General features: G+C 44.5%; 3 protein-coding genes across 4 annotated transcripts; 1 reads left to right on the forward strand and 2 right to left on the reverse strand.

The window, feature by feature from the left end:
• Window positions 1-1,857: 1,857 nt before the first annotated feature.
• LOC308134312 (zinc-binding protein A33-like) lies at window positions 1,858-9,589 on the reverse strand. Of its 2 annotated transcripts, none has more exons than XM_080501986.1 (6): window positions 9,022-9,589; window positions 7,772-7,867; window positions 5,380-5,613; window positions 5,186-5,208; window positions 4,418-4,533; window positions 1,858-3,699 (listed from the first exon to the last, which is right to left on the reverse strand). In XM_080501986.1, the coding sequence occupies exons 1-6, from the start codon at window positions 9,544-9,546 to the stop codon at window positions 3,137-3,139; spliced, it is 1,557 nt and encodes a 518-aa protein (XP_080358112.1). In that variant the 5' UTR covers window positions 9,547-9,589; the 3' UTR covers window positions 1,858-3,136. The 2 variants fall into 2 exon arrangements, with proteins under 2 accessions (XP_080358112.1, XP_080358111.1); XM_080501985.1 differs by having other exon boundaries at window positions 1,858-3,702.
• Window positions 9,590-11,326: 1,737 nt separating this feature from the next.
• Window positions 11,327-16,546, reverse strand: LOC308134666 (uncharacterized protein). The gene is made up of 6 exons (XM_080502438.1): window positions 16,409-16,546; window positions 15,374-15,700; window positions 13,891-13,944; window positions 13,619-13,770; window positions 12,896-13,007; window positions 11,327-12,782 (listed from the first exon to the last, which is right to left on the reverse strand). The coding sequence occupies exons 2-6, from the start codon at window positions 15,666-15,668 to the stop codon at window positions 11,773-11,775; spliced, it is 1,623 nt and encodes a 540-aa protein (XP_080358564.1). The 5' UTR covers window positions 15,669-15,700; window positions 16,409-16,546; the 3' UTR covers window positions 11,327-11,772.
• Window positions 16,547-19,171: 2,625 nt separating this feature from the next.
• On the forward strand, window positions 19,172-21,111 carry mif (macrophage migration inhibitory factor). The gene is made up of 3 exons (XM_080501878.1): window positions 19,172-19,351; window positions 20,514-20,686; window positions 20,843-21,111. Exons 1-3 carry the CDS (start codon window positions 19,244-19,246, stop codon window positions 20,907-20,909), a joined length of 348 nt encoding a protein of 115 aa, XP_080358004.1. The 5' UTR covers window positions 19,172-19,243; the 3' UTR covers window positions 20,910-21,111.
• Window positions 21,112-21,440: the final 329 nt, after the last annotated feature.

Genomic DNA, 21,440 nt, shown 5'->3' on the forward strand with positions numbered 1-21,440 from the left:
CCTGATCGTATACGGTATATGGATCCAGACTTGGGGCCCAATGTATAGTTTGACGTCTCTCCAGTTGCTAATGAGGTTTCCATTAATCACATCAACCCCATCTGTCTTGCTTGAGCCCCTCTTGTCGTTGATTATTGATGGGATGGGAGAGGTAAATTCTTCAATGAAGGCAGAAAAGAGATCCATTACAGAAAAGCTAAGTTACACACAGCTGAAAAGGGGAAACACTGTAGTTTCAGTACGTTGACATGTGAAAGGGGTGATAAAACTTTCCTGAAGTTGGCATATCTCACCATGGAGGGGCACCTCGAAAGTGCTGAAAGGCGTCATTGAACTGAGAGCGGGCGTGATGTCGATGTTAAGGCCGGTGTTACTGCATGTCTATCGAACATCTATAATATCTAATTACAGATCAGGACGGTTAGAGGAGAGCAGGGCCGAGCCGAGCACAACCCTGACAGGTAAAGGTAGATGACTCCCAGAGATTAGCTAAGTTTTATTCAGGTCAGACTGATTCTCATTACTTATTTGTTCGTAATTGTAGTCAACCGCTCGCCTTGCACAATGAGGTTGGGGGTGATTAGCCTTGTCCAACTGGTCAGGAGTGAAAGAAGGAGCTCCGTACGGATCCGTGACAGGTAAACACCAAAGCCAGGATCCACTCAATCAACTGATTATTCAGTTGATCAAAAGCTCAGCTTGTGTTTCTTCCTTTTAAAATCACCCTTATCAACAAACATGAAATAATTAAACCATCTTTTTATTGTGAAAGTGTTTATAATCTTCAAAACGAATTAACAACAATGAATGTATATAAGATCTAAATACATTGTTTGAATTTAATTGTAGGATGTAGGATTACCAACAGTGGGTTAATAACCATCATTTAAATATGTGTAAACTATTTTGTAGGATGTTGATTGGCGCAGAACTTGTGATAATCATCCCGGCTCTTCTACTTTTAAGCGTCTCAAAAGCCCACCAAGTAATCCTGCTTTGATAAAGGATCGTTTTCTTGCTTTAAATATGGAAATGTGTTGAGTCACACGAGGGTGATTATTTGCAGGAAAGAAATTGGAAAAGAAAAAAAACAACAACCAACAATCCTTAAATGGCTGATGATATGACTCTCGTAATTATTTCATTAAGTGCTCGAATTATCCCTGGCATAAACACTCACTAAATACTTCAGAAGGAAATTCCGTATTCAGTAATAATATCCAACAACATCATTTGTTATTTGCAATAAAAGCTGCTGAAAGTGTCCAAAGTGTCTTTTAGAGGAAGTGTGAGTTACTTTCTGCACAAACAGGGAGAAATTTGTTTTTTTTTCCAAACCAAAAAAAGACAATGCTGTATATATGTAAGTTGAAACCAGGGGGGGGTCATGGTGTTTATTTTTTCTTTTTTTCTTTCCAGAATTCTAAGAATCAGCAGCAATGATCAGCAGCCATTTCTCCTGTGAACATGATTAACTCACTACTGTTATTTTGACATGAACTAATGAGGTCATCAAACATGAGCAAATATAACTATATGTATATATATAGTTATCTTTCTTCTTTGCTTTACATTTTCTTTGCATTTCCTTCTTATTCCAAAGAGATTTGGCCTAAATCAGATCTCAAATATGTTTTGAATCACAATTTAAGAAGAGATCTTCTCTAAACGCTTTAAGTGTGCAGCAGCTGCATGAACGCCGGCTTCCATATGGTTCATAAAAGCTGCAAGTGGCATTATAAACAGTTCTGCAGGACAGAGACGGTGCAGTCAGTCGGCTGTGGGCGCCCTCAAGTGGAAACAAATGTGACAGCAACCTGGGTGTGCGATTCAATGATACCGTTGAAGGCCACGGTCCTGCAGGTTTTTCAGTCTTTCTCTGCTCTGACGCTGATAAGTGGTTTCTCCTCAACTTTCCTACAGTTTGATGATGATACACCTTTTTTTTTTTTTTAAATCAAGATGCATTGGAGGAGAAATACATATAACGCATGCAGGTAGTGGCCCTCCTGGATTTGACTGTTATATCGTCAGAAACTGTGTTTTTAAACAAATTACAATTCAATATTATGATTTTCAAACTGTCCTTAAAGCTTGAGTAGATATTATTCAGCCAATTACTAATTTTCAAGAGTAATCAAAGAATATGAAATATAAAAAAATAAAATAAATGTTTGTTGCTCACTGGGATGATGCCTATATTGAATATAAACTAAGACACGCAATCAGTTGCAAAATACTAACCACATGCACACTTGCACGCACACTATGCAAAAAAGGATAAACAGAAAACAGCACAGTTTCGGTACCTACTTCTGTGACCAATAATATTTTAATATTTTATGTTGTGTAATGCCTGCCAAGCCATTTAAAGAACTTTTTTCCTAAATGTAAAAATCTTACATCACATTACACAAAAGAGCATATTGTGTGTGACTGATCGAAGAAATATTTTGTGACTTAAAAACATAGTGACACAATTTTTTTTTTTTTTGTGGTAATAACCACTTAAACACATTGGAGAACATATCCATCCCCAATAATAACAACTTGGTGACGCGATTGGGGTGGCGGCTTACATTCAAGATGGTTCTCGGTTTACATTGAAAATAGATTTCACCCTAAAATTTAAACAAGATTTATCAAATAGAATCAATTTGACATCAATGCATGACACATTCCCCCAAAGTGCCTCTTTCAGTACAAACACCTCGGCTCCAGGAACATGGCACCAGTTCGTATTCACAGTAGCAGGAGAGTATTGGTGTAATCCACTCTAAATAAAAGAGCACTATGCAAGACCATGTTCATCACAATGAAGGATAATGGCGGCCAAGCGCAGCACTGCGGCTGATCGATGTGTTCTCAATAAAGACATTTATAATCCAGCTCAGAGGAATATAACTGTTCAAGCTTTGGCAACACGTGTTTGTGCGTAGGATCGAGTGTTTTTGGTCTTTTTGCGGGGGTTTGTTGGAGTCATTTATTCTTTTTTTCTTCTTCTGCTCGATAACAGATCAAGCTGCATGTTCAGAAGACGTATCGCTGCTCCAGATACGACTCCATCAAAGTCCGTTAGCTGCTGAACCGCTGTCATGCGTTTGTGTGTCAGTTCTGCTTCGACAAGACAGAACGTCTACCCCCAGTGCGGCTTGACGATGGCGAGGGGCTCTCGGTTGGCTCCGTTGATGATTGGCCAGGGATTGAAGTAGGGGAAAACTGGCTCTTTGAATTTTGCGTCGTAGAAAGTGAAGAGGTGACTCATGTCTCCGGCGTCATAAAAGGCCACTTCGCCTCTCCCGTAGTCCAGATAGACGCCCACCCTCCTGGGCGGCTTGGCGGGACGTAACAAGCTCTCCTCCGAGTCGGTGCAGGCTTCGTAATCGCTCGTGCCATTGCCGTTGTCCCTCAGCACCAGCGTCCAGAAGCCGTCGTCCGGACAGAGGCTGATCTCCTCCTTCCTGTTGACGGAGGCCCGCGCCACGCCCAGACCCCACGCCGTCTTGGCGCCCACCTCCACCTCCCAGTAGTGTCTGCCCGAGGAGAACGCCTCCGAGCCCAGGACAATGTTATAGAGGGTGAAGCGCTCGGGGTTGTTGGGCAGGTTCGTTTGTATCCTTCCCACCTGGACGCTGGTGCAGCAGGGAGAAACCCACAGGCACGGGTAGGCCGTGTTGGGGTCAAGGGTCACCGCCGTGACTGCTGGGAAAGCCAGGGAGCAAGGGAAGAGGCACAAATCAACGACGGCAGCGACAAATGTGTTTAAACCGGGTGACCCGGGAGGGACCTTCAGGGAGACACCGAACGCCTACCTGCGCAACGGGTGTAAGACGAGCTCGATAAGTGCATCAGCTAACATGGATACAAATTAAAAATAAATGACGGAGCGCCAGAGATTCATTTAACTTGTGTGCGTCAGTCTAATTTTACAGAGTTAACAACCATGTGGAAAATCAAGCACATAGAGCTCACTATTTCAAACACTTTCAACAGATACATGTATTTTCTAAATGCTAAACGCACCATAATATGTCTTTTCTAACATTTTCAGCGGTTTAAGAGCAGATACAGCCGACTGTTTCAAACAAAGCAAGAATGGACACTTTTTTTGTTTTGAAGTCAAATTAATATAAAGATTTCTATCTACAAGCAGACCATCCCAGGGTACATAGAAGTATCAAAATTAAAGAGCACAAATAAACATGAAGCAGAGTAAATTATATGTAATTACAATCAAATCTTCTTCACTGATTTTACAAGTCTATTATTATTCATATGATTATTATCATCATCATCAAGATATTTCAACTCCTGCTGGCTCAGTCTTTCTCCCCCCCCCTTTTTTTTCTTTTCTCAAATCTAACAAGGAATAAGTGATCTTTTGTATTTTTCCAGACTTGTGTGAGCATCGTCTCACCTGGCTGAAAAATGGAGCTCATTTTCCTCCAGGTCCTGTACTGCAGAGGTCCCAGATACTCGGCAGACTGCAGGTCCACACCGACGTCAGCGGGACGCTCAAACAAACCCTCAGCACTGAAAGAGATGCAGAGGGAGGAAAGGTAAGGAAACGTGTTGTAATAAAAACAAATAATGCCGGAAAATAAGGTAATAGTTCTGCGCAGGACACTGAGACGGTCGGCTTTAAGTATTTTAATGGGCACGTGACCATATTTGGTAACTTGTACATTTATTCCTGTGTCTTGCTTCTTAAAATGACCTTTAATGATAACCGGAAGTGTCAAAGCCTTTTAGCAAGTGCCTTCTAAAGTCCATGTCCAAAATCTACATTCTTCTATTGGGAAATTAAGAAGAGATGCCGAATTTAAATAAGGGCAACCGGATCTTTACTTTCCATATTTATGAATAGCTTTAAATGTAACAATTATCAGTTTTCTATACTTATTTGGCTTCCTGCTTGCTGTTGGCAACTCGTTGGCACAATTATACGTGACCACGGTGAGTCACCAAACCACACTCTTACATTCACGTCCTGTTTCAACAAGACTTAAAACCACTTGCGAAACAAAACATCTTTTTTTCCTTGTCTGTGCCATTTTATGCTGGGAAACGACCACACAGTCATACAGGGGACAACAGCCAAGAAACTGAGTGATCTCATTAAATCACAGTCCAGGAATGATCTTCTTGAGAAGAAAAAAAAGAGAAAGAGAGAGAAGATACTCACCCTCCGATGAAATCTTTGATTCCCTGAAACAGATCAGAACAGGCCTTTAAATTTCAAAATAATTCAGCCTCTACTGCAACTTCCTGATACTTTCTTTATTATTGCACTTCTGACTTTCTCTAATCTACCAAGCCTCCCCAAACAAAATTGATTCTATATTTTCAATTTCCTCCTGGCTTGTCTCTTTTCTTCACCTTGAGCTGCTCGGGGTTTTCCTCCTCCCGGAGTTTGATCCGCAGTTGGTCAGCCGTGTTTTCCAGCTGGCTGATCTGTTGTGTCGCCTGCGTCAGTGCCTCCTCCAGCTGGTTGAGTTTCTCCTCTTTCTGCTTCTGCAGTTTCTCCTTCATGCGCTCCTCCTCCTCGAGAAGAAACTCTCTCAGGCGGTCAAACTCTGCAGTGACCAGCTCCTCCAGGTCTCCGGCTCGCTCCTGAAATACAGCAAGACCCTCATGTCATTTTGAAATCCTTTACCTGCGTGGAAGTTTTCAAAACAGAAACTATTCAAATTAGATGTCTGATCTGGACTCGGTCTTATTCGGCAATAAAAAGCTACATTTCTGCTACAATGTGACTAAAATCTCATGTAAACAAGTCATTTTGGGGTGTTTTTTTTTTAAATTAGGAAGCTAAAAAAAAGTGCTGGAAATATAGAATTATTTGAGTTAAGCTATTAACCCCACAAAAGGATGGAAAAACACCAGGATGCTGTATCGAAAGCACAAGATCTCATACCAGAGAACCAAATATATTCGGTGAATGAGCAGATACGTTTTAACTGTGATGGAAAGACTGGAAGACATCATTTTAAAAGATTACATTATTTAGAGCACACAGACTCACCGACATCTGAGAGGTAATCAAATGATTCAAGAAATTATTTCAGGTAAAAGCTAAATATTCAATAATTTGTTGCAATACAAAAGAAAAAAAAACTCTTTTGTAATGCACTGTTTGCTTGATAAAATTTGACAATGTAGAACACCAATACTTTTATCAATGTCTGCCAAGTGGAACATTCACTATGTATATATTATATATATATATTTTTTTCCCTTTGGGACTTTGTAAGCTTTGAATTAAAGTGTGTTTAAATATCCTCAAGTACGATGCAAAGGTAATTTTTCTGTCAGTCCAGCTCTCATTATCCAACTGGATATTACAGTGATGATGCACAAAAGTGGCATTACTTATATTATACTTTATAATGGTATTTATAGGCAACACAAAAGAAGCCACACAGACCAAGTATTGCGTTAAAAACTCGTGTTTTTGAAAGATAGACATCGCTACACTTGTGTCATAAAACATTCGCAGGAAATGACAAGTTGACAAAGTTCCCCTCAGCCCCGCTTACCCACATCCTGTCACGCTGACACACACAGAGAGAGAAGTGAAAATCTGAGAATCTGCACATAAACTGGGTCAAACAGACAAGACGATGAAGCACACACACGCACACACAGCAAAACTGACAGAGGGGGGGGGGGGGGGGGATGAGTGGGGCGACTTGCGGTAGAGATATGTGAAATTATCTGTTATCGCTCCGCTGCAAACACCACCCTCATATCTCCGTTCAAAAACACAGGCCTGGAGTGGAGGTCCAACCGGGACCAGCCTGTTATCTCCGTTCGTGAGAATGTGCAGCGAGCAGGTCTTCGTCGAGTCGTACATTGTGTACATGTGCGAGTGTGCCGCACGGGGCGTGAGAAAGGCAAACTCTCTCCGTGACATGTACGGATATTTACGAGGCGTTTAGAGCGACGGCCTGTTAACGTCACCTCCCGTCACACTCAGAACGAGTCATCCGACAGGTAGAGGTGTCGGAATGCAGGTGACCCGTTGCCGAGCAACCGGGATTTCTGGTTCGACATGCAGGATGCTAACAAACCTTTTTTTCTTGTTTTGTTTTAGCATATCAATGCGAACAAACGAACTCCTGTAGTTAAACACTGTCGTTTGTGGAGATCCATTTTCATTTCTTAGTCATTTGACCTAATTCCGCTTATTCAGCCATTTATCAGCTTACATTTCATTCCAATTGTCTAATTTTCTATTCATTTTGATGTTCCATCTAGTTTTCAACATTCAATTTTGCCTTGGATTTGTCATTTGCTGTGGCTCAGTTGGTAAAATACAACTTGTTCCAATGTCAAGGTTGGTGGTCCAATCCCCAACTTGACCCGCCAAGGGGCCCTTGGAGGTCAACAGCGAAGCACAAATGGCTCCCAACGGAGGTCCGGCACTCGGGGACCTCGCATTTGTACATCAGATGCCGTCAGTGTGTGCGGATGTGACTTCCTGTGATAACAAAGCGCTTTTCGATCAGTGAAGCTGCAAAAAAGCTCGATATCTGAAGTCATTTAACCATTTGCATTCTTAAAAGCATCTCTCAGTTTTATTTGATCTTTTTACTATTTGACCACTTTCTTGAAAATGTCGACTTGGGTTGAGTTGTTGTGTTTTGTCCACACTCATATTATGAAGCACTTTGAAAAGTAGGAATCTGTACGAAAGCTGGAGGGGGGGGGGGGGGGGGGGACTAAATCTTGATGACTTGAAACAGACGACACACACGCTTCTTGGTACCTTAATGAGGAGGATCTTCTCGTTGGTCTCTCTCTGGAAGACGTTGGCCTCCTCCGACTGTAGCTGAACTCTCTCGAGTGCCACAGAAAGTTTGTCCTGAAAATCACATGCGATACGTGACTGATAAGCTCTGGCCAATGAGATTATGCTCAAAAAAAGTCCAGTTAATTTGATCGCCAAGTCACTCTGAACAACAACATCTCATCTTTAATCGGAGTCTTATGATGGTTACCCAGTTACCCAACCATCCTCCTGAGCTCTCTGCCCCACAGGCCCAAACAAAAAAAACCAAACTGGAATTTAGCACCGGCAAGACATGTCGAACTGCACAGAGAGGCCTTTCAGAGCGAATCTTCAAACACACGGTGAAGTTAAAACTATAGAGGAGGGCTAAGAGCTGACACGGGCCTGCTGGATTCCCATAAAACACAAAATACCAGAGGGTTGCCGGGGCAAAGAGGGAGGGGACCTTCTAAAACATTACAGTCATGTCAACTCTGACTATGGCGAGTTTAGTCACACCAAGCAGCACTCAGTTACTTATAAAGACAGTTCTGTTAACACTGGCACCAACTCTCGGGTTTTGAAATTGCTTCTCTCAATATAAATGTGTGGTGTTCAATAAAGTAGTATTTAAAGCTTCAGCTTGAATGCTTTTTTTGTGTTTTTCAAACTGTCAAACACCGAACAAGCTGTGTAGCTAAACAAATATGTATTAGTCCACATCTCCAATAAGTTATCATACTTTAAACTCCAAATCTGTAACCCTGAATAGATGCCGAGTGGCTGGCAAGGTGTAAAATACATAACAAAAACTTACATAATTGTATTAAAATAATATTTTATGGCACTTTTACATAATTGTACTCCTACTTAGTAACGAATGACAGTGTAATCTGCTTTTCACTATTCAAACCTTATGATCGGCACTCATGACACATGTTCTCTAGAAATGCACAATGTGATTTTATTTACTTTGTGGTTTATCTGGGAACTGTATTATGAAACTATCATTTGAATCAATCAAACAAATTAAATGGAATATGAAGAGTGCTTTTTTTTCTTCTACTTCAGTATCTTCACCAACAGAACTTTTAGTTGTAATTTAGTCAAATCCAAGCAATGGAACATCTGCTGGACGTAATTGACTCTTTCCACATCTGGTGGAAACAAACTTTTGTGTCGCCTGAGGAACACTGGGAGCAGATCGGAGAAAGGAGGGCCTGGAAACCAGGGCAATCCCACTCTACCTTGTAGATTTCAAAAGCCTCGGTAATGGGGATGACATTGTGGGTCTTGTGGTCCCGGGACATGCCGCACACCAGACAGATGGGGAGTTGGTCGTCCTCGCAGTACAGCTTCAGCTTCTCCTCGTGCTCCTCGCACAAATCAACACCCAAGTGCGGCCAGTGCCCGATGGAAGAGGCCACACTGCTCATACTGGACCCGGGCTCACGCTCCTCGGGCATCTCCAGGGCTCCTTCGTGGTCCCAACCGGACGTCCCCGCCGCCGCCGCCGCGTCCACGACCCGGGCTTTACGCACGCTGTCCACCACGTTACACAGCAGCGAGTTGGGGCGCAGTTTGCGCCCGCACGACTTCCTACACTTGGGACAACTCGACAACTCGTCCGCCTTGGCCTCCCAGCACTGGATGATGCACACCTGGCAGAAGTGGTGTCCGCATTCGAGGATGACGGGGTCGTGAAACAGCTCCAGACACACCGGGCAGGTGAGCTCCGACTGCAGCTCCTCAAGCGCGTTGGTGTCCGCCATTCTCCGCCGCCGCGCGCATAATCCCGAGCGCAAGAACGGTGGACGGCAACTCGCTCTGCTACAAGTAAAGACTAGACTGTTGCAGCTCTCGCCGAGGGTTGGGAGTGGCCTGACAGCTGAGCAAATGTTTTCACCGAAAGATGCGGAAGGCGTGCAGGGACAGGCTCCGCGTAGAAGCGCGACGGAGGTGCGCGTCAGGACGCACGTCCGGCAAGACTTCAACCGCCAAACTGGTTTTCTCAGACAGACTCAGCTGTGACAGAAGGAATGAAGTGCATTCCTTCATGAAGAAAGTTTTTTTCTTTTCTTTTTCCTTCCTCCATCTAACCAAGAAGCGACACCCAAATACAGACGTAGTGGACAAAGGAGGGATGTTTTCTCACTATAGCGTCAAGGGATCAGATAAGCGTTTGAATTGTGTGTTTGAGTAAAAGTAAACTTATTTCACCGTGGAAAGTTCAAATACACACACCCACGGCCTCTGATGTGTTTCATTTGGTGTCTGAGTCACTAAAACAAGGAAGGAGACGAGGCTTTCAGCTCGGTAACTTTCCGTCATGCGTAAACTATTAACTCTTAATATTACAATATGTTCCCATTCTTGGATCGTTGCAGATCGCATGCAACATTTCGTGACCGCAACTACAGAAGTACTGTATTACTCCAGGAAAAGGAAGTTTCACAGACTTGAAAGTTTCAGTGTTCAGATGTCAGTCACGGTTCCTGCCAAATGTTATACTGTCAATTATCCACGAGATGGAGATGAAGAGTCGCTCATTACTCAATCGGTCTTCTATCCACGATGGTGCAGATCGACGAGTTTCAAAATGAGGACATTTGACTGACCTGAAAACACTTCAATGAAACCCGAAGTTCACTCCTAAAAAATAATTTTGATTAAAAAAAACAAAACATTCCTCCTCCTCACATAAAATTTCATTTCTTTTAACGCAATGTCATTATTGAATGAAACGTGAACTTTGTTTGGTGGGTGGGAGATTTTTACCTCAATTTCAATTTCAATGAATTTCAATTACATGAAATATTCAGTTTAATTGTGAGTGTGATATTAGCTTAAACTCGCTTGTGATTGGACACGGATCTGATCAACGAGCATGAATAATAAAAAAAAATGTTTACATACTTTTTCTGACTGCAGTTCATACGAGAGGACCTCCAGTTGTTTTGTTACTCGTGCTTCTAAATGTCAATGTTTTGTTTTTGTTTTTTACAAGAAGCTCTAACCAGCCAGATAATAAACCATCTTCCTCAAATGGACTGACGTGTAAATCAGTCAGACTGACCCACAGGAGGCTGACAGCTCAGCTGACGTGACTAAGCGGCACTAAAATATTACAGCAACTCCTTATTTCTCTCTTTGCACTGACTTGTACTCCACTGCCTTCAAATGAGTAACTGCAATCAATCACTGTGTTTTCATTAGCTCGTCGAACACTGGTCAATAGCAACATAATGAGAAAACCTGTATTCATCCATCTTTAATGTCCACTCTGTACTTGGTGTCTCTCTCTGCTGACACAGTTTAAAAACCAGGTTAGGCTCCATAGCGGACAGGAGGAACAAACATCCATTCATCTCCTATATTGTTTTATATTGATTTGGGAGCGCAGGGTGCTGGAGCCACTCCTATGTGACCGGGGAAGTCTGGGTGCAGAACAAGCCGCCAGCACGTCACAGGGAGACCTGTCCCCTGTCCTCAACGCAAACTTGTTCCCAACTTCACAATAAAACTCATGGATGAGTCTTTGGATGAATTGAAAGGTTTATTTCTTACCAATGTGACCAAAACACAAACATACAAAATACTCGACTGTCAATTATATTGTCAGAAAAAAGACAAGGCCAACAGCTTCCATGTGAGTTAAGCGAGAATAAAAAGATAAAAATGTACAATTCATCATCTTACAGAAGTCCAGGGTTTGTACATACATACACGAGATGACCTCCAGTTCAAATGGCTGAGATTAAAGTTCATTCTCCCCTCTATGAAAAAGAAACACTACTTGCAGTTGACCCATCAACTTTGGAAAGTAGCTTTCTTTGACAAAACCTATTCCGTTGTGTATGTGCTTCTCCATATTAATCACTGAGAATAATACAAGAATATAACCGTCACTTTCCGCACCTAAAGTCTACCACAATCAAATAAATGAGACAGGTTTGTTTTGACGTTCCACCGGAGCTTTTTTTTGGGGACGAGGCTTTTTAAAAACACTGGTGGTTTTTAAGCTGCTCCACGTCGCTGAAGCCCGTGCCACAGTTGGAGCACTGGAGTGCTGGCTTTTCGCCGTTGTGTATGAGCTGGTGTCTCTTCAAGTACTCCACTCGACTGAAGCGCTTCCCGCACGCCTCGCAGCCGTACGGACGCTCGCCGGTGTGTATGCGCTGGTGCCGCTCCAAGTTGCCAAGGCGACTGAAGCTGCGTCCGCACTGCAGGCAGCGGTGTGGCCTCTCGCCCGTGTGCACCAGGTGATGGCGCTCCAGGGAGCGCGAGTGCGTGAAGCGCTTCCCGCAGATCTCGCAGCTGTGCGGCCGCTCGGCGGCGCAGGCGCACTCGTGGTTCTTCAGGGCCCAGGCGTGGCTGAACGTGTTGCCGCAGTGAGTGCAGGGGTAGAGCCGCTCCTCGTCGCCGCTGTTCTGCATGTGGGCGCCTCCCAGCGGGCAGGGGTGCTCCTCCACCTCCGCTTCCGAGGTGAAGCCTCCTCCACACTGTGGGCAGAAATGGAGCAGGTCCCCGCCGACGTCCTCCTCCCCGCCGCTCTCGCCAACGCTTCCTGGAGCGGACAGATGAGGAATGTGCTCCGGCTCTCCCGGCTCCATCCCGTTGCCTCCGGCGGACGGGTCGCCCTCCCTCAGCTTCTTCGACCAGCCCGACCTCCCGGAATCCCTCGCCCTGCCCGGCCCCACGTGCTCCTCCCGGTGCAGAGTGGGCGGCTCGGGGTCGTGCTCGCCATCCTGCTCCATTCCATCCAGGCCAATGTACTTTGGGGCCAGGCTGGACTCACTCCCTCGCACCGTCTCGGAGTCGGGGCTGTCGGGTTGAGAGGCCGTCATGGCAGCCTGCTCGCGTCCTCTCTCAGCTCTTAAGGCAGACTCCAGACCCCTGAGCTCCTCCATGGTCATTCCTCCCTCTGACGGTTCGGCCGAGTCCACGTCCCAGTCCTCCTCCTCCGTGTCTCCCGGGTGAAGCGTCGGGGGACGATCGGACAGGTCTCCTGAGAAAAGAGAGCGCTGCCGTGAGAAATCATTTCTGCTTTCATCCTCCGTGTCCTCTGACCACTTCGCTAACTTGCCTTTTCAATCAATCAGTAAGACTTGAGCTCATTACCTTCACTTTGGGATCTGGAGCCAGAATGAAGGTCCTGGCTGGGAATCTCCATCTTCAAAGCCTCTTTGATGAGCCCGAGAGAGGCAGGTGGATAACTCTCTGTTTGAGAATACTGCGTTGAGAAGCACAGAGAGCTTGAAGTGAACATTTACGTTGACGCGCATCGCGATGTTCAGGGGTAAATTTGCAGACGCTATTTGAGGGCAACCTGTTAAACGTGGTTCAACATAAATGCACATCACAAAGTTATCAATCCGATGCATTCACATTGTACACAAAATGAAAGCAATGTCAATGACTAAACGCCATTAAAACCTCTTAAAAAAAAACGTCACAGTGACACTCATAATACTCTGAATAATTTGAATATTCAGCTGTGGAAGAGTAGGAAAGAGTGGATGTTGGCCTGCCGGATTGGTTATGTGGTGTGATAGCCAAAAGCTTTTCACCCGACCAATAGCATTTTCTCTGAAGGCTTACAGCACTTGAGATGTGAAGGACCCTACTGAGCGACTCCTCTGAAAGCTTAATATCAATTCAATGGCCTTCATTTTACCCACTACATATCTCTGTAGCGATTTGATGTCTGATCTGCAGAAAACTCTCATCTCTCCGACTCTGTCAACACATTTTCTTGGTTTATATGAAGCTGCTTGAGCTGTGCAGCGATGCTGTGCCACTTTCTCCTCCTACTCCTCCTCCGAGAAAGAGCGTCTCCCTCACCTCCTCTTTGATGTTGGTCTTCTCCTCCCCCTCACCACTGAGGCTGCCCTCCCCTTCCTCGTCCTCCGCCATCCCTCCCTCATCTTCTTCATCTCGGGGGTACTGAACGAGGTACATCTCTCTGGCCTCTTTCCCCCTTCTTCCTTCTGCTCCTGCTACCATCCCTGTGGCTCCTCTACTTCCTCCTCCTCCTCCTCCTCCTCCCCCGCCACTGCTGCTGCCGCTGCTGCTGCCGCCGCCGCCTCCTCCTCCTCCTCCTTCCTCCCACACACCTTCAGGCCAGGCTTTGCCACAGGCTGCTGCTGGGCCCTTTTTTGACTTGCCTCCTGTGGAGAAGGGAGGGCATTGAAGGAAGGGAGGGTGATGAAGGAAGGGTGGGTGGGAGGTGAAAGAGGGACGACAAAGTGTGAGGGGGTGCAGGAGAAACGGAGAGCATCAGAAGACAGGAAGGAGAGCGAATGAAATATAGGGGGGGGGGGGAGAGAGGCAAGTGGGAGGAGATGATTGGAAGGCCAAACGAGAGAAACGGGTGAGATGAGGGTGGAGAAGTAGGAGATGAGGATGACAGGATTGAAGAGGCAGAGGGAAAAAGGAGGAAAGGAGAGGGAGAGACCAAAAGGAGCTCGGGGAGGAGGAGTGAGCATGATGAACGAGAGAGGAGAGGGGGCGTAGAAGGACAGACAACAGAGCGGGAAGGAGAGGAACAACACGTGACAGGGAGGAGAGGAGAAGAAGAGAGGAGAGGAAAAAGTGGAGTTTGTGAGGGTCATGGGGGGGGGGGGGGGGGGGGAGTATGAGGAAGAAGAGAGGGAGGGCATGATGAAGGAGACAGATGAAGTAGGATAAAAAAAGTGAAAAGAGGAGATAGACAGAGCATAGAAGTGGATGTGGAGAGGGAGTGTGTAATTATGGTGGGTGGTGGAGGTGGAGAGAAGGAGAAGAGGAGCGGAGGAGGAAAGGAGGCGGGGGAGTGTGTGTGTGTGCAACGTGATGAAGGAGAGAGCAGAGCAGGAGGAGGTGGGGGAAGGGAGAAAAGGAGGAGGAGGAGAAGAGGGCGTGAAGAGAGAGGAGCAGGAAGGGGAGGAGGTAGAGCCGCAGAGACAGGAGGAGGTGGGGGCAGGGAGAGGAGGAGGAGGAGCAGGAGGAGGAGGGGGAGAGGGTGTGAAGGAGAGAGCAGAGCAGGAGGAGGTGGGGGAAGGGAGATAAGGAGGAGGAGGAGGAGCAGCAGGAGGTGGGGGAAGGGAGAAGAGGAGGAGGAGGAGGAGAGGGCGTGAAGGAGAGAGGAGCGCAAAGGGGAGGAGGCACAGTTGGAGAGACGGAGAAGGAGGTGGGGGGAGGGAGAGGAGCAAGGCAGGAAGGGAGGGAGTGAGCAAAAGCACAGAGGAGTGGGAGGGACAGAATGCAGTGGAGAGAGAGGAGAGGGGGAGGTGAAGGACAGAGGGAGCGATCATGAGGAGGAGGCGGAGGAGGAAGGGAGGAGAGAGGAGGAGGAGGAGGGAGGGAGGGAGGGAGAGAGAGATCAGCTCTTGCCAGATGGTTTCAAACAAAACAAGTGCGTCTTCACATAAGCCCTAACTGCATAAAGAGAATACTGCTTCTCATATTAAAAAACACAAATATTTATGTGTAGGACATGTTGATAAAGTGCCATTCAACTGATATGGCAGCTGGACTACACAGTACATCAGGACGCTCGTCAAATCATTAACGAGAGACATATTCAAGTCATCCACCACAGTGTGGAGAAATACTTACGGCCCGAGTTCACTCTACGTTTCTTCCGACCGCCACCTTCCTCCTCCGATAGCCCTGCGCTGCGGCGGCTGGTGGCCCAGTCCATCCCGTACTTGCGCTCATTTCTCAGCAGGTTCTCCGTGTGCCTCAGACGCAGTTTGAGAGCGTCGTTCTCCTTTCTGTTGAGGGACATCTCCACCAGGTAGTCGTTCACGGTCTCCTGGAAGAGTTTGGTGATCTCGCAGACCGACGCTCGGATCAGGCTATCCATGATAGCCGTCAGGTGCGTCTCAAACATGTTCACCGACTCCTCCATCTTCACTGCCCAATGGGGTTGTGTCTGCAGATCTGATGAGCAATTCAAAGAGATTCATTGACATCATTATCAAAACCACATCTTACATGTTGTCTTAAAGATACTTGGTATGGTTACGGTCTGATTTTGACATAAGCAACGCATTCTTAACACATTTATATGTGTCCAGGTGAAGCAATCGGTTTGTTGTTCATTATTTATTTTTGAAATTGCCTGTATTGTATTGCCTTTTTCATGTTTTCAATTGTCTGTAAATCATCTTTGACGGTGTGATGATTCGGGAGGTAATTGTCATGTTATTAAGCCCCCGCTGTATTATTCGCAATGCATTTAATAGCGTTTTCTCAGTCGGATCACAAAACTTAGAGATCATCCTATGTGTGATAAAGCCACCGTTGATACGCCTCGGATCTATATGGAAAGCGTCGTTTAACTTTAGCAGATAGCTCGCTTTCACAAAACCCCATATGTAGCGACAGAAATGTCGGACGAGGCATAGTAACGACGTGGTAATTGCGCCTCTGTTACAATTCATTTAAAGACGACACCTTCGCCGCTTAGTGACGCAAAGATATCACAGCTGACTCGACACCGAACACGCAGTCTGCGTCATGTTCGCCCGAGAGTAAACTTGTAACGCTGGTCGACACGCTATCGTGTCAAAAGTAGAAAGGGAGCAGCAGCCTCAAACGCTGGAAAGTGTTAGCAGCCCGGCTAGTGATTTAGCTTGGTACACGTACCGTGTGACAGGAGATACCAGGGGAGGGTACCGCTGGCGTGTACCGACGAACGGCGGCACGATGTTCTAAATCACGAAGGAGCGTGGTAGCCGTTGGTGAGCTCAAAAAACGCGTCAACAAAAGAAGGCGCCATCCAACTTCTGCTCCGTCTGCCTCTCGAGCTCTGCCTGGCTGCTACTGGTTTCCTGATCGCCTCCTACGCTGCGCCTACCAACCCGCAGGCACACTGCGCATGCGCGTTACCGTAATCACCCGAGTCAGGAGCAGCAGCGCAAGTGAAAAGAAAAAGCACACGTGCCCTCATTTCAAGATTCTTTTACACTTATATAACACTAATTACAGCACCACCATGTCGGGGAGAATAGATTTATAAATAGTAGATCTGATACGATGCAATCCACGGTAAACTCAACGATCAGAGAAGTTCTATTGTATTCTATTCTATTCTGTACTGGATTTTTCCATTCTTAAATTAATTATTTAATTAATTAACAAAGGATAGACCTTATAAAAAGCAGCTGTTTGTCTCGACCAGTTCAGGTCTGGGGAAATCAGAGAGAGGAAATATCAGGTTGGAGAACAGCAAACAGCAATTGTCAATATATGGCCCAGAAATGCAAACCGCAAACTCACAGATATCTGCAGCATGGTAAACATTCAACACACACACACACACACACACACACACACACACACACACACACACACACACACACACACACACACACACACACACACACACACACACACACACACACACACACACACACACACACACACACACACACACACACAGAGAGAGAAAGAGAGAGCCAGAGCAAGTGAGAGACTAAAAGAAAGTTAGTGGCAAGGGCATATACACAGAAACAAGTGTGTTCTCAGTTCTGCAGAGGTATACTCGTCAGGGCCGCCAGACGTTTTTTAATCAATTAAACTTGATACAATATAGTTTTATGATCATGATAATGTTTGCCTCTCAAATAGATGATTCTCCAAGTGAGGTGCCATACAGCTGAGAAATCCGCCTCCATTCAACCTGTTCTGTCCAAAACGGCAATAGTAAAGGGTCAAGGCAATGACACAATTGGTAGCACAAAGGAAGAAGATTGTGGGTTCAAATATGGGCCAGGCCCTCCTTTGTGAATTTTGAAATGGGTGAATAGAAAATGTTAGATCTTTGAGAGAGTTTGCTCAAAAAGAGTTTTCTGCAAGAAGGGTTTTTGTTCGTTTGTTTGTTTCCCAGCTCATGTCTTAAGGAATCAACCAGTGTTGTCAGGTTGGGCTTCTCCCAAATTGGGAATATTTAAAGACATTAGGCTGAGTAACAAATATGCATTTGGTGTGTTGATGAAGAAATATTGTGCCGGTTTCAGAGTTCACAATGACATGATAGTCCTACAGAGAAAAAGTAATAATAATTGTATTTCAACAAGCTGCTGGGTCCTCTCCTTCATATTCTATAATTTCATCATAATTAACTAATAATTGAATTGATAGCAAATTTGCTCTACACTCTACATTAGTCATATAGTCATTGGTTCATCAAGTGTCATTCTGAAATGTTATTAGTCACTGTCATTAAGGAAAACTGTTTCTAATAAACATTCTACAAAACATTCAAGGAATGCATAAGACAGCAATGGCTAACCAATAATTAAAAGTCACAACATAACAGAGAATACAAGTAAATAAAGTCAACAAATAGAAAAAAAGACTATGAAAGCAAAAAAGACAGGCAAATTGGTCAAATTAAGAAGAATAAATGTCACTGATTGTGACGAGAGATTATATTTAGAAATACAAATCAACTTGGTGTATTGGAATAGAGGTTGTTGTGGCATGTTTTACCCTAAGCATTTCAGATACAAGAAGAGTGGTCAATATAGGTATTGTTAGAAAGTCTTGGACAGAGGGTGTGGGGATTGAAGTTGTGCATGTTTGTGTCTTTATTAATGGTTATTGTTTGCTCTATTGATTATGTTGACGTGTGGTTCTGTTGGGTTGACTTGCTGTGGGTTAGTGTGCCACCTACCGGCAGGGAAATGCCATTACTCTTTTCTTGGTACTGCTTGGAATAAGTGATATTATTTCGTCGTCAGGACGTTTTACTCATATAGTTCGTGTTCTCTGTTAAACCTTTCGTCTACCAGTCCTTTAAGATGTGTGTGTTATTGTTCCAATGGTACGAAGTACTGTAGTTTCTGTAAATATATCTTAATTGACACTTGTCAGGGGGATTTGTGGGTTTGTACTTTTTAAATCCAGTAGGTGTCACTGTTGACTAGAGATACATATATGTGAGTTAATGTGCATATGTTCTGGTGAATACATTTGGTGAATTCTGTTTACGTTGTAACCTGTTTGATTTAATATGTTCTGAAGGCAGTTTGTGATTGTGATTCTGAGGTCCATTAATCTAATTATTGTTATTTGTTGTTGTAGGAACACACACACACACACACACACACACACACACACACACACACACACACACACACACACACACACACACACACACACACACACACACACACACAGCGTGTGTGTGCGTGTGTGTGTGTGTGTGTGTGTGTGTGAGAGAGAGAGAGAGAGAGAGAGAGAGAGAGAATTCTTGCTATTCACAGAGTGCAATCTAATAAAAGAGCAGCAAAACGTGTGAGCGAGTTGTATTCCAGGACAGAGGGGGCGCTGTGGTCAACTTCAGCTATAGCCTCAGCAGCAGAGAAAGAGAGCCCTACCTCTCTGCCTTGTCTTCTTCCGAGTTTGCAAACGGTTTGAGTGTGCGCCACACAGTCTGCAGCTTGAGGAGAACAAACCGCTTCAAGAGAGAAAATCATGCCGATGTTCGTAGTGAACACCAACGTGGCCAGGAGCCAGGTCCCGGTGGCTCTCCTGTCCGAGGCCACGGAGAAGCTGGCCACTGTAATGGGTAAACCTGCACAGGTAGGTCGGGACGAGCTTCGACTGTCCAGCCACCCTCAGCATTCTCCTTGTGTTTCAGCATTATTTAACTCGAAGCTCTTAACACATTTGACCTTTCGTTGGAGTTTAAATTCGCAAACAAGCCGCATATTGACATTGTTTTGATGCATGAACAGTAAATCACATCTACACTAACAAGTGGAAGAAGCCAGACTGAACTGAAGGGAAGAGAGTGCCAAAGTCACTAAAAGATGCAGTCTTTAATTTAATACAATTTGGAGTTATACAATCTGGGATCTATTTGTTTAATTTCTCATAAGTGTGACAAGAGATATGTCTATGACAGTTATGTTCCTCCTGGATCACCCCATGCCTGTACTGTATTGTGAAATCAAGAAAAAAAGACAGTGCCTGTTAAACCAAACCATGTAACGGTAGATGATTAATAAAGCTTCTATTATTATGTCGAACAACAACTCTGCATATTTTTGCACAGTTCCAGTTTAGGAGTGGCTGAAAAGGCGTGTTAAGTTGTGGACATGACACTTCGTAGCAGTGTTGGGTGTCTTCTTTAAATTTCTATCCAACTTGAGGTCACTCTGCATTGAAGCACATCCAAGCTGACAGGTTGCCAGTACATCGCTGGACAAACACGCACTTTGAACTACAGCTTCTTTTCTGGTCAACATTTAACCTCACATTTTTGACTATGAGTGAAGAAAACAATGCACGCACAGTGCGAACTTTCAGAAAGGTCTCTAAATCCAACTGGGGACATTCACATCATGAGACTAGTGTACACCAGTCTGTGGCCAAGGTCTAGATTTTCATCTTTCATAATTGTATACCTTCAGTAATATTTTAATTTTGAGCACCTGGACTATTCTTTGCTCAGCAAATATTTACACGTGTCTGGTCTTGCTCATCACATTGACCAGGGGTCTCTAATCTTGGTCCTAAAGTGCTTCCATCCTGCATATTTTAACTATCTCCCTGTGTAACACACTAGATTATGTGAGGCGGTCCTGAAATATTTAATGACTTTGTTAAAAAAGAAAATTTGTTTCATTCTGTCATGATTATATTCCATATATGGTCACCTTTTTTTATAATGCCGAAACTGTCCATAATTGATATTCTCAGTTAGGATTGAATTTTGCTTTATTTCTCTTGCCTATACCAGTACATTGCTGTGCACATCAACTCTGACCAAATGATGATGTTTGGAGGAAAGGAGGATCCTTGCGCTCTCTGCTCCCTGCACAGCATTGGCAAGATCAGTGATGCAAAAAACAAGGAATATTCCAGACTCCTGTGTGGACTACTCAACACACACTTGGGGATCTCTCCTGACAGGTAATGCATATGCACATCAACACACATACCCGGTGTATGTCATGTAATCAGTTATGGTTACATGATTACAGCCACATACAAACTCAAAGCAGTTGCATTTTCACTCCACATTCGTGCTGGCTCTCATTAACCTATTTCTCATGGTGTCTGTTTCAGGGTTTACATCAACTTTGTTGACATGAATTCTGCCAATGTGGGCTGGAGCAGCCATACATTTGGCTGAGATGGAGGACAACACAGTGAAATACAGAGTCATTCCAGTGTTTTCCTACATGTTTGCATATGATTACTGCTTACATAATGCGTACAAAATGAGCAAAGGTGAATGGTAACAATATACAGGTTGATATATTATATGACTTACAAGCGCTTAGCCCCTTAGATTTGCACTGAACCTCTTCCAATGCAATAAAGAAAATTCTGTTGACCATGAATGACTCTCTTGTCATCATTGTTTTTTGAAGTTGTGAAGTTACTGTCCCATTTTGCCGTGTTCTTCTATTTTTTTTCAATAATATGAGACAAAAATAATGATTTTTGTCATGATTTTTCACTGACGCAAGCTTGATAACCTCAACATTAGATTGAGGCGTACTGAAGCTTGGAGAGAGCTAAAACGTACACTGGCTGCAGTACACCGGCCCTCGCGGCCCTGGATTAAGGAGTTATTAAAATTCAGATTATGCGTACATGAGGGTGGGACGCTTTGTCTTATTTGGAGGTTTTATAGAGTCTGTATGTCCTTCCAAAGGCT

This window comes from Blennius ocellaris (assembly GCF_963422515.1).
Source record: "Blennius ocellaris genome assembly, chromosome: 9".
Taxonomy (NCBI): domain Eukaryota; kingdom Metazoa; phylum Chordata; class Actinopteri; order Blenniiformes; family Blenniidae; genus Blennius; species Blennius ocellaris.